General features: G+C 38.2%; 2 protein-coding genes across 4 annotated transcripts; both read right to left on the reverse strand.

Annotated features, from left to right (window-relative positions):
- Positions 1-106: 106 nt before the first annotated feature.
- LOC307269206 (gamma-glutamyl hydrolase) lies at positions 107-4,636 on the reverse strand. 3 transcript variants are annotated; one of them, XM_080052067.1, is made up of 10 exons: positions 4,536-4,636; positions 4,382-4,437; positions 4,106-4,220; positions 3,834-3,884; positions 3,665-3,749; positions 2,361-2,499; positions 1,938-2,044; positions 789-882; positions 567-704; positions 107-337 (listed from the first exon to the last, which is right to left on the reverse strand). In XM_080052067.1, the coding sequence occupies exons 2-10, from the start codon at positions 4,428-4,430 to the stop codon at positions 219-221; spliced, it is 897 nt and encodes a 298-aa protein (XP_079908193.1). In that variant the 5' UTR covers positions 4,431-4,437; positions 4,536-4,636; the 3' UTR covers positions 107-218. The 3 variants fall into 3 exon arrangements, with proteins under 3 accessions (XP_079908193.1, XP_079908194.1, XP_079908192.1); XM_080052068.1 differs by lacking the exon at positions 4,382-4,437 and having other exon boundaries at positions 4,106-4,196; XM_080052066.1 differs by having other exon boundaries at positions 4,382-4,624.
- A 4,180-nt stretch (positions 4,637-8,816) lies between these two features.
- Positions 8,817-12,866, reverse strand: nmrk1 (nicotinamide riboside kinase 1). Its single transcript, XM_080052168.1, has 8 exons — positions 12,837-12,866; positions 11,627-11,717; positions 11,496-11,544; positions 10,708-10,879; positions 10,043-10,114; positions 9,842-9,948; positions 9,513-9,596; positions 8,817-9,126 (listed from the first exon to the last, which is right to left on the reverse strand). Exons 1-8 carry the CDS (start codon positions 12,863-12,865, stop codon positions 9,116-9,118), a joined length of 615 nt encoding a protein of 204 aa, XP_079908294.1. The 5' UTR covers position 12,866; the 3' UTR covers positions 8,817-9,115.
- Between the last annotated feature and the right edge of the window lie 302 nt (positions 12,867-13,168).

Raw genomic sequence — 13,168 nt, forward strand, 5'->3', positions numbered from 1 at the left:
GTTATATCAGGGGGGGGAATAACCCCACAAAAAACATTCACAAACTGCCTTTCCCTTAAACATTTATCCAGATGTTTCAACCACAAACACGTTAATCTCCAAAATGACACAACGTTTATTCATGCAAATAAGAAGCAGTAACAGCCTGCTGATGCAGGTAGGCTCTCCTTGGTGTGATGAATTGAGTCAGCGCACAAGTGGCTTAGAACTGTGAACACTCAGAAGAAGTAGATCTGTTCATATGCTGTGAAATTTCCAGCGTAGACGGGCGTGTAGTTGTAAATCAGTGACGAGGCCTCTTCCTCAGGACTCTCAAACTGATGTAAACTTCTCCTTCCTGAACAAAGCAGAAGTGGGTTGCATGTTATTATAACAGAGGACAATAGAAAATAATCATGGGGAATTTGGGTAGAACAGGTTGATAGGAGCGTTAATTTGGGCACATTTTCCATACACAGTATATTACTAAAAATGAATCTCTTTATATTGTGGCTGAATTAAGATCTCCTTGTGTCAGTCAAATTATTAAGTATTAGTTTTTACTGATCATATGTTTGTCCTCTTACCTTCATTGGAAAAAAATTCTGCCAGCAGAGACGATAACTGAACAGCGTGAGGGGAGTGAGGATAGTTTTGCCTTCTGTTCCACTGAAAACGATTCACCTCTGGGTGCCACTGTACTCCATAGAAGGGATATCTTTTACCTGGAAAACGTATTTATGTGAATATGAATACATTATTGCTGATATTACAACTATGTAACAGCTTGTAAATTATAATCTTGTTACCTTCCATGGTTGAGACAAAGTGGACTTCATTCTCAGCAACGTTTGTCGACAGCACAGAGAAGAAACTTTGCAGCTTCTCATTTTCCTGGAAAGTCTGTGAGAAGATTTGGTATTTATAAACAATTTACTATCCCTTATTTTAATGCTCAAAATGGATTATAATATCCTTCCATAAAAAGTGTGTTCTTGTGCTTCGCCTTGATGTTGTGTAGCTTTGTTGTCACTGCCGGGAATCAATAAAATGTATCTTTCTTAAAGGTGCTGTAAGCGGAATGGTTCTTTTAACTAACTTCCTGTCAGTTACTGCAGTTAGCAGTCCCCTTGCTCGTCCCTACGTCACCACATTAATTCACTGCGGTCTTCAAGCAGCAAGTTATCTAGCATCATCTCAGATCCACTTGTGTGATAAAACATGATAAAAACCATCAAAACAGACATTGGGAAGGATTTTTACCTGCTCCGCCATTGTAGGCGCACACATTCACCCAGTTGCTCTGGCGTGCACCGGCAGTGAGACAATGGAGTGTATATACTATATATGAGTGAGACGAGTGTTGGTTTGTAGTGTTGTCTCTTCTGATTGGATAAAAAATTTGGGATACTCCAATAAGTTTATTTGCCGATTACATGCAAAGCAGCTGACTGAGAGATCGGCTTTATGAAACGCGCACATGATATAAGTGATCACAGTATGAATAAAGAGCGATTTTACACTTATATTAACATAAATAAACCACTTACTTCACCTTTAAGTACATGGACAGATAAATATACATTAATTTAGTAGAACGACTTATATCAGCTAAAACTTCACGGCCACACTGTGAACTTGGGTTTTCTGGGGCCCTGTGGAAGTAATGCAGCCTTAAATAGTCACAAAGCCAATGAAGACAAACTCTTCTTTGCACAGGTGAAGTCATTCTTAATGAATGCTACACCTGCACATTGCACATACACATATTTATGTCTGCACTGTCTGTCATTAAGACAACTTTGAGAAACTTGATGTTTGGGAAATTATCACAATGATTGTCTGTGATTTTATTTGTCTGCACACTAACACAAACACAAACACAAAGACAAAAACCCCTAGGCGGAAGTGGATATACAGGATATATTGATGTTGGTCAGCAAAGGGATTTACTGTACCTCTACTGAGACGCCATAGCGGTGAAAGTTGCCAGTCAGAGGTTCTTGGGTCAAAGCTTTCATGAGCTCATTGGGGAAGCCCTGAAACATCTTACTGCTGCCGGCCTCTGCAGGGAGAGAGGTGGAGGAAAGTAAGTAAATAAACTACCTAATTTAATCCTCAAACCAGGTTCCATGTAACAATGATGAAAATGCATAAAATGATTTGCTGACGGTAGCAGAAACACTAAGAACACTAACACTAACTCTGATTTGTTTCTTGCTTCTGCTGACACCATGTGGTAAGATTCAGTATGTGCAGTATCCAGAAAATAACATATAGTCCAGCATATATACATGTATCTAGAACATATTCCTTCACAACAAGATGTAAATCGAGTTTGAACACATAAGGACATCACTAATAATGCAGTAAGCTTTAACCTGTGGTCAGGTTGAGCGGCAACGCTATGTTCTCAGCTGTGGTTTTTTGCAGCAGGTTTTCACCGGCCACCAGTACAGTCAGTAGCTGCATGCCCATGCATGTACCCCAGATGGGGAAGAAGTCCCCGGCATCGTTGGCCTGGAACACAAACACACATAGTATACCAGTGTTGCCACAGTTACTTTGAAAAAGTAATCCGATTACTGATTACTAGTTACTCCTGAATATAGTAATTTAGTTACTTTACTGATTACTTGATGTTAAAAGTAACTAAGTTAGATTACAAGTTACTTTAAACGTTACTTTATAGGTTTAAGAATAATTGAAAATATATAAAATAAAGCTTGTAGGCTAGTAGCCTATAGGCATACTGTTTTCAAAATAATACAAATTTGAAAAATGGAAAAATTTAATAATAATAAAAAAATTCCCCCCATGAAAATAAATGCATTCCTCCAAAGTGCAAAGACAGTAGCAGTGTCTTTAAACTTAACGTGCTTGGCCCTTCACTCATACATTAATTTGACTTTTCTCTGCGATGTCTCATGTGTTCATAGACTGGGTGTGTGCGGCCACCGGTCGCCACGTGACTATAAGTTTCCAGGTTTTAAACACTTCTATCTCTTCAACGTCACAGTACCCGAATCCTAAATATCCCCATAGCAGACGCTATATTTCATCGGGGGGGTAAAACTTTGTTTTGCGCCACAGTTCAGCTTAGACTCGGCCGTAATGCTGCTGCACACACATACACACACACACACACACACACACACACACACACACACACACACACACACACACACACACACACACACACACACACACACACACACACAGGCACACACACACACGCTGCATTTCAGAGACGAGGGGCGCTACCAAAAAGACGAGAGGAGCGGTTGGAGCAGTTGGAGCGTTTAGAGACACATGCGCGCACATTTATTTACATTAAATCGCAATCGCAGTCATTTGTGCAGTTATGTAAAATGTTTCACTAAGGAAAATGACAGAAAAAGTAACGCACAGTGACTTTGATGAGTAACTTTAATCTGATTACTGGTTTGGAGATAGTAACGCGTTAGATTACTCGTTACTGAAAAAATAGGTCCGATGCCGGTAACGCGTTACTAAGTAACGCGTTACCGGCATCACTGTAGTATACACACAGTCAAAATTGTTACTGTTTCGTTTTACGAAACAATAAAGCTTTGACTCTAACTTGTCTTAACAATATTTGAACAAAAAGACAATTACAGCCCTTGAGAGAGAAATAATGAATATAATGTTGTGCTGTACAAACCGTCAGAGCAAGATTGTAAAAAATCTTCGCCACCCTGGCAAACTCTGAGGTCTGCAAATCTGCGGCTCCACCAATGAGAAGCAAGCTAAAGAGAGATTGCACACTCAGAGCAGGGACGCAATATGTGAGGATTGAGAGCCAAAAACACATCTTGAGTGTCACATCTCACCCATTTATCTCCCTGAAGATCCTTTCATATTCGGCTGTAGTGAGGGTCAATCTGTGGACGACAAACAAAAAAACAAACAAGTGCTTCCTTATTATTTTCATTGACATTGTTTGGTAAGCACAGAACACAGGTGGAGGCAGGTCAGGGGAGACAAGGTGACAGAAAATCATGAGAGAAAAAAATTGCAGGGTAACAACATCCAACTAATGTCAGTTCTACATATTAACAAAGTGAGTGCATGGTAGGCTATGTGTAGCGTTTTTAAAACCCACCTGATAGGCATCACTCTGCTACCCCCAGACTCAATGAATTTCACATAGGAGGAAGGTATGTAGGTCTTCCCAAAAGGCTTCATGGCTTCATCTGAAATGATTTGAGTAAGAATACCTGTGGGACCAAATCACAACAGCTGTGAGTATACACATGTGAAAGCATTCAACAGTGATATAGCTTCAAGGAAACATATAATTTCCTTTCCTTTTAACAATGTTTGGCTCCACTCAATGTCTCAATTTCTCTGTTTTTGAGCATAGTAGTTTTCCACTCACCGATTATAGGTCTTTCATTCACAGGCTCTTGGTTGAGTCTAGTCGGCATGGCTTTGCTGCAGCAGAAGCAGCAGCAAGCATAAAACAAACACACACATGTTAAAATCCCTCCGTTGGACATGTTTTCACCTGTTATCTAATACTTGTGACCAACCTGCTGCTTAATCCAGCGTTTGAATGATGTGAGGTTGTCAGAGATAGTCGGTTTAAGAAATAAGCTGCAGCAGACCTTTATGTAGTTGGAGTGAGAAGAGGATATAGTCAAAACAAGGAAGTAAGGAATCTCCAAATTTACATGTGGTGACTCCTCTACTGCACATACCGGTCAGGCAAGTGGATTGCTGAGGTAGGCAAACATGTTGCTGACTTGCATGGACTTTTCAGTAAAATTACTGTATTGTTAAGCTTCATGGGTTCAGAGAAGGGTTTTGCAATAAAGTTTACAGAAAAATTCTGAATGTTCAAGAAAGTACACAAAGGATTCAAGGTGCAATCAAGAAGGTTCCAGTTTGACAATGAAGGCAGCCTTTCTATTTATAGGATTTGAAAGATAGGGAGCTCATTGCAGAGGCGTGCACAGACTCTACAAGGGCATCTGTTATATACTCCCATAACGTCATGGCTATCACTTATACACTGTTTCTATCTGTTTCCTGGAAAGTTATCGTAGACCTTGGGTTTTAATCATGTGCATATTCCCTTCTTTAAAAACTACAAGCTGGAAGCAAAGCAGTTACTGTAACAGACATGATTTCTACACAGATTGGGTAACAGAAGAAACAACAGTCCCATAAGAGGTTTGCAAACTACTTAATGGAAATCTTTCTTCATCAGGTCCAAGGAGTCACAAACCAACATGATCATCCCGGGATATTGATTGGAGTAATGGAAATGTATCATAAAAGAGTGTTATTGGAGGAGCCTTATACTGTAAGAATGTTTGGATTTGTACATTGACGTGGTTCTTAATCTGAGGGCCTCAAGGTCCTTCAATCATAGGGGAGATAAGACGGGCCTTTATGACTATCAAGACTCCCCCCTGACAATATTGAATTTTGCCACTGCCTCTGCTTTAGAGTATACACTCACGGCCACTTTATTAGGTACAGCGGTTCATTTTCTTGTTAACAAATAGGGGAGAACGGGGTAATCTGAGCCACTTTTTACATTTGCTCCCCTCTAAGCGAGCTAAAATTATTTATCACTCAAATTGACACATTTCCCATTAATTCAGGATGTTTCCTAGAAATGGGCATTAGAAGAATTTTTTCAAGACAAAGGGCAGTGAAAATATGATTGTTTTAAAAAAAGTTGTCATGTGGCTCACTTTACCCCAGCTGTGGGGTAAACTGATCCACTTACTTTTTCCACTCAGTTTTTGAAACTACCATAACAACACATATTGTAACAGTAAGAATCCTGAAAGCTAGCCACACATTCCAGAACTAATGTCGGACTAGTAAAAGAATAATGGGGTTTGGTCAATTAAGCAAAGCAAATTTTCTAAACACTTGAAAGTAACTCTGAACAAAATCAAATACAACATATTATAATTCAAAAGGTTTTAATAAGATTCAAATGAAAGATAGAACCAGTTAGATTAGAACACAGTCTGGGGGTCAGACCACAGGACCCTTAGAGCCAGCTTGTGTCTGGGGGTCAAAGCATAGGAAAATCAGAACCAGCGAGAACAGCTTGGGACTCAGAACACAGGAGAAGACCCAACTGGATTATAACATCAGCCTGTCATACTCTACAACTAGGCCTACTCTACATTCCAGCCCTGAAGGTTACAGGGGAAGATGAGAAGGTGCTCTTTCCGTGTGGTTGCCCCAGGTCGTCTTCCTGGTGTATTTCCTTGGCATGATGGCTTTTCTACAATGTGTATGACATTAAAATAAAACATATGTCATGTAATATTACATTAAAATATGTTTAAGACTACACTTAACGTGTGCCTCATGGTGGGGGAAAGTGAGACAGTGGCTCACTTTCCCCCACCACCACAATTTGAGAAAAAACTACCTCTCTTAGCATTTCAGGCTAATCTTTAGCTAATATCATCACATGGTTTTTATATGTTGGTAGTTCATCAACACGCATGATAGAAGTTTTTCTACGTGAATACATTTGCTTTGGCACAACAGTTGATTAAGTTGACAGCAAGAAAATTTACTTTTACATGCAAAATACCTATTTTGGTGAAAAAAAACATGCTTACCACAGCACCATGAGGTCCTCTCTTTCAGGGCCATGGGGAAATGAGAGGGGCTTGAAAACATATATCTCACATGACCACAAATGTTTTCCGTTGCCTAGATACAGGGGGTGGCTCACATTACCCGATGCCTCAGATTCCCCCGTTCTCCCCTATAACTAATCAGCCAATCACATGTCACCAACTCAATGCATTTAGGCATGTAGACCTGGACGGGAGAACTTGTTGAGGTTGAAACCGAGCAACAGAATGGGGAAGAAAGGGGTTTTAAATGACTTTGAACATGGCAATGTTGAGGGTGCCAGAAGGGCTGGTATGAGTATCTCAGAAACTGCTGATCTACTGTGATTTTCACTCTAAACCATCTCTAGGGTTTACAGAGAGTGGTCCGAAAAAATTAAAAATTACATTGAGCGGCATTTGTGCGGACGTAAAATGCCTTGTTGAAGTCAGAGGTCAGTGGAGGATGGGCATACTGGTTCGAGATGATAGAAAGGCAACAGTAACTCAAATAACCACTCGTTACAACCAGGGTATGCAGAATACCATCTCTGAACGCAAAATACGACCAACCTTGAAGCAGATGGGCTACATCAACAGAAGACCCCACCGGGTGCCACTCCTGTCAGCTAAAAACAGGAAAATGAGGCTACAATTCTCAAAGGATAACCAATATTGGACAATAGAAGATTGAAAAATCATGCCTGGTCTGATGAGTCTCAATTGCAGTTGCGACATTCAGATGGCAGGTTCAGAATTTGGCGTAAACAACATGAAAGTATGGATCCATCCTGCCGTGCACCATCAACCACGCCATGTTCAAAGTCACCTAAACCCCCTTTCTTCCCCATTTTGATGCTCGGTTTGACTTTGGTACATTGTCTTGACCACGTCTAAATGCATAAATGCATTAAATTGCTGCCATGTGATTGGCTGATAAGCTTTTTGTTTTTATAAGCCATTGAACAGGTGTACCTAATAAAGTGGCCGGTGAGTGTATATGAACATGTGTTCATGTATACTCTAATCATCGTATTTGTATTAAGGACAACTAAGAATCAACCAATTATTTTTTTTGTACACATCAAAGAGGAACTGAGGAAAAAGTTTTCCACATTAAACTTTAATCAGCAGAGACTTTTGCTCATTTGCATTCTGGTAGAGCTCCAGTATGAACAACACAAACTCAACAAAATTCACCTTTATATTTTATTCAGATCTAGTCGTTAAATAAAGGAGATCATGGCAAGTATTTGCACCAAAGATGAATTACCAACAGGGCAAAGTGGGAAATTCCATGTTTAAGACCCACAGGGACCCAAAGAGTGATTTTGACAATTTGTTGAACAGGTTAGAGAATTACCCCACCAAAGCACAGTTTATAATCATATTAATAACCGTAAACTAAAAAAGAAAACCAGCAGATAAAAAAAAATTAAAAATTAACAAATGCATTTATCTATGTCTTTTTTTTCATATTGTCTCAACATGTTGAATATTCCTGAATAAAGTTGTTTGAAACATCATTGCACACTACCTGCTATACAGGAAACCCAGAGGCCACGTTAAGATATTCCAGTACAGTACAGGTTCTTTGTCTGTCTCTGAATTTAATAAAGCTGCCATCTATAGTCTGCTTTGTGCACTTAATGGTGTGTGCTCGGGGTGGAAGAGGGTCAATAAGGGCATCCATTAAAAAAACTCAAAACAAAAATATGCGCAAAGTTTAGCACAAAAAAAATAATTTTAATGTTGAAAAGGAGAAAATAACTGGTTCAACTTAAGTGTTCAAATTTGACTTTCAGTTGTCATGCTCCTCGTTTTCTTATCATTTATTGATTCTCAGAGTCAAATTTAGTTTTTTGTTCAGGTCATCGAGTACTTCTCTTTTATATACTATCTATGGTACCTCTGTCAACAATGTGTTGGACTCAACCACTAGGTGGAGACAAATCACAATGAAACTTTAGCAAGGGAAAGAATAATAATAATACATGAATGTATATTACTCTTGCATATTTATTTCACTACCGCCAACTGTAGAGATACACAGTAATAGAAAAGCACCTGCTTTAAAGGAGCCATACTGAGGAAAAACATGTTGAACAAAAAACGATGACATTATGTAATTCAAATTGTTTAATATACAAAGAAACAAAAGATTGCATATTGAGCAATGAAGCACACTTTATGTATTTGGTTAACTGGGGTTGTGTCAGAAGTTAGTTTTAGCCTATATGTATGGTTAGATAGAAAATGTCAAAACCCCTCCATATAGTATTAAAAACTTCATATATTGAGTGTAACCTAACTTTAAAATACTGTTATGGTAAATACATCAAGTTCACTGGGTTCCCTGCAGTCTATGTCCAGTCTCAAGCTGGACTGTCTCCAATGCTACTCTCTTCAGAAATATTAACTATTGTAGATATTATATGAACAGAAACACTTAGTTTAGTCCAAAAAATTTAAATTTCATCCATTTGCAGCCGTCTCCATCTTCACAAGGGATCATTTCAGTCTTTCTCTGCAATCAGATTGCACAAAAAACATTACTTAAATAGTAAATAGGACACCATCTCCAAAAATATTCACATTTTTAAATTAAAAATATTTACGTCAAGATTGTCTTAGAGTTAAAAGAATACTAGGTATTTCCTAATATTCCTTTTAACCATTATTATCTTTGCAAGATAGCAACTGTAGCACATTTCTTCACAAAATAATAATTTAGACGGGTTTTAAGTACGTAATATGATTAGTATGCATGCTAAAAAAACACTTAATTTGTGATTGTGTACAATGGCTATAAAATGATGTGCGAAAGGTCATGAGTAAGCTCCTGAGATATCTTAGAAAACATCAAAGAAGTAAATACTAAAAAAAATAATAATAATAAATCCTTTGACTTACCTGTGAGCCTTTCTATTTCCTGACTGACTTCATTGTAAACAGCAGCCAGCAGCTCCTCCTGTGGCTTCAGTCCATCAATAAATACTGAAAACACATACATGTAATTCACCCAGGCCATTGCTTAAATAAGACATTGTTTCTTAGCAATTTTTGCCTGTTTAAATAAAGGTTGATGATGATGATGACTTGATTATTTACAAGCAGTAACTCTGATACAGTGATTATAGTGTCATTATTTAACTTAGTATTTTTAAGGTTTCAATCACATAAATCACAGTTTTTATCCTTCCATCAGTATAGCACACTTCCATCTTTGAGCGGACACTCACCAACTGCAGACACCATACTATACATCTCCTGCTGGTTTTTCAAGTACATCGGCCACACGTATCTGTCAAAGTAGCCAGGAGGATCAGGAGGTGTGTACACCCTCTTACTGTCAATCAAAGACAAATTTTCTTTATTATAGATCAACATACAAAACATGTACAAATAATGCAATAAAAAGGAAAAACTGAAAAATGGGACACCTTCGTCTCGTCTTGCACACATCATATGGTATTTCCAGGAAGAATCTTTTGTCAAATAGCTCATTCAGAGGCCTGGAAGGGTGAAACGCAAAAACAAAATGACAGCATTATGACTTAAAAATAGCATAATACTTTTATCAAGAGATACGTTTTGATATCTTCAAATAAATCCTGCCCTTGCGCTATGAGATAACACAACTGAATGGTTACTTAAAAAAAAAAAAAAAAACAGTGACCCCGGCCTAGATAGATATACTGTATATAAAGTATATGTAATTTGGCACAAAGACAATTTAAATTTATTTCAGTTTGGTCAGTTGTGTTTGAGTTTGTGTCTGTGACGGAACCTCCTTGAAATGAACGCAACATTTGAACTGATTGGTGAAAATGTTTTTCTCAAATTATTATGATGTTTGCTGTATTATGATGATATTTAAATTTTTGCAAATTCAGCTTATTAGCAATTACCTTTAATTATTTAGAAGTACAATTTCACACTGCACCAACTGCATTTCCTTTGAAACTTGTATCAATTGACACATGTATTATTATTATCATCATCATCATAGAAAATGATGGGTCGTGGAAATTAAAGAAATCTTGAGATATTATGTGAAATGGTGGAGTGAACACAGCAACTCAACACTAAAGCTTCCCTTGTGCACCTGTAGTTGAAAATGAGGAATCCTTCCACTATCAGCACAAACACGTCCTCATCAGCTGATGCCGGCGTTGTTTGCTCCGGGTTGAGGCCTTGGCGCCTCAGGAATGACCCGGGATCTCTCTGCCATGAGTCCACATCACTCATCATTGTGTCCATGTGAAGAGCGTCCAGCACTTTAACAGAAAACAATCAGAGGGATTTTCTTTCCAGAAAAAGTCAGTAAAAGTGTTCATTTAAGAAATGTATCAATTCTCATTCTCTGGTTCCAGCGGCTCAATTTTAGGATTTTCAGTTTTGCGTTTTTAGAACCTTTTATTCAGAATAACTTTTAAGTTGTCGAGTTGGACAAAAAGGATTTCACCTGTGTTCTCAAAACAAATTGTATGTTTTGTTTGAATTATTATGTTACGTACTATATACATTTTTTGTGTATTTTCAACACATTTATTTTTCTCAACATGAAGGTCTGAACGCTGTTTCAGAGGCCTCTACTGATTGCTAGAAATACATTTGGTTGAGAAATGTTTTTTTTTCTTTCCTTCTTGGCCTAAAAGTAGTCCTGTAATACATTGGACAAAACCAATTAAATACCCATCATCTGCACATTTTTATAACCTCCCTGGGTTGCTAAATCTTCCAAATTCCAGAAAAAAACACTAAAGTAACATCCCGAAATTGCAGTGTATTGTAGAGTGGAAACATATACAATACAGTTTCTAATAGATTGATCTAATCAGTCTCAATTCTGTATTAAGCTTTGAGACTTAGAGTAAATAAAAGCTTCCTTACTGTCATATTGCTTGAACCCATTGTCGTCCACTGGTACCACGGAATCATCCTGCAGATAAACACCATCAACAGCGGTCACTGCAAGCTACACTGAAAGCGTTTGCTATGAAAGAAGGCCTCATGGTCTCTACCTTAAAATATGAATCCTGTGCAATGATGCAGCTGTTTGGAATCTGCTGGTGTAGCCTCCTAGAGAGAGTGGTCTTCCCTCCATTGGTTATCCTGGAAGACAAACTGTTCACATCACTAAAAAACAAGTTACAGCAGCACACATCTAATCACCTGCTCGATAACAGAAGATTACACTGAAATCTTCAACTTCCACAATGAAGTTAATTATGTAACTGAAGTCAAAAATGACCTTTAACAGATTTGTTCTGGCTCATGTCCATTGGTTCTCATTTTACTGCTGTTTTGTAAGGATGTGTCAGTACAATACCAGGGCCTGATATATAAGGAGATATGAGTTAATCGGGGAGGAGATATTGTGTTGGGGTTTAGGCCAAGGCGATATAAGAAACAAATGTTTTGGTAAAAAAAAAATCACACAATAAAAAATTAAAAAAGAGACCCTAATGAAAAGTGTTATGGTATTGGCCTTAGAAATCCAGTGTCAGCCAGGCTGTGGTCAGTACACTGTGACATCGTCACCGTCAAAGAGGGGCAACCTCTCAGACGTTCGACTGAACTCAACCACAACAAGTGTTGATGCTCCGTGTGGTCCGAAATGCAACACACTTTAGAACCAGACAGGAAGTGTAATGCTGCTTATAAATGCTGATACGTAACTGTTTGAACACAACAGTTATGAAATATGAAAAGTTCACAGACTGAAAAAGCAAAAGTTCAGTCAAACATCCAACATTTTATTTCTCTTTGTTTTTCAGCCAATACTACATTTGACATTGGAGAATATTTAAATAATGAATGTTTGTTGCCCATCCTCCTCACTATTTGGTGAATAAATGTCAGAAAAAAAAAACTTTGACCTGTCTCTCAGGACTGATTTTCCCACTCTTATCAGTTTTTGCTGCCACATGGTTGCCACATGCATGCTATAGGTCTAGGGACGTCCCTGCTGCTTCTATATGCATAACACTATGTTATAGCCAATATTAACATTTATAATTGTAATAGGCTAATATTAGGCTTTTGTTTCTGATCAATGTGATCTGATGTCTTGTCTCTCTGAATAACCGACTTAGACAACAAACCAGACTTTAGACTTGTTTGAAAGACAACAGTTTGCATTCAAAGTAAATTGCTTATTGGAGGCTGGGAGAACATTAAAAGGAAATGTCTGCAACACATCAATGTTTACAGTCCTCGCGAGCTACTCACCCGCCAACTCCAACAACTAGAGTCTTCATTTCAGCGTGTTATCGCCGCTCAGTTCAGAAGTTTTTCATGAAAATATATAAAAACTGTGAAAAGCAAATGAGTCAACAGATCATATTCAGAGATAACTTGTTCACAGGCATACTGGTGGCTATAGTGCTGCAACAACTCTGTGGAGCTCCTCCCTCGCACTTTCTTCTACTTCTTCTACTTCTTTTATGGCGCTCGTGATTCGCTGATGGCGCTGCTACGTCACTCACGACCTCCCCATTGAGAAAAAAATCACTTTCAAATACGATCCACAATAAAAACAAAACACTGCTACAGCAGTTTGA

The sequence above is a fragment of the Ammodytes marinus genome (genome assembly GCF_949987685.1).
Source record: "Ammodytes marinus genome assembly, chromosome: 2".
Lineage (NCBI taxonomy): Eukaryota > Metazoa > Chordata > Actinopteri > Uranoscopiformes > Ammodytidae > Ammodytes > Ammodytes marinus.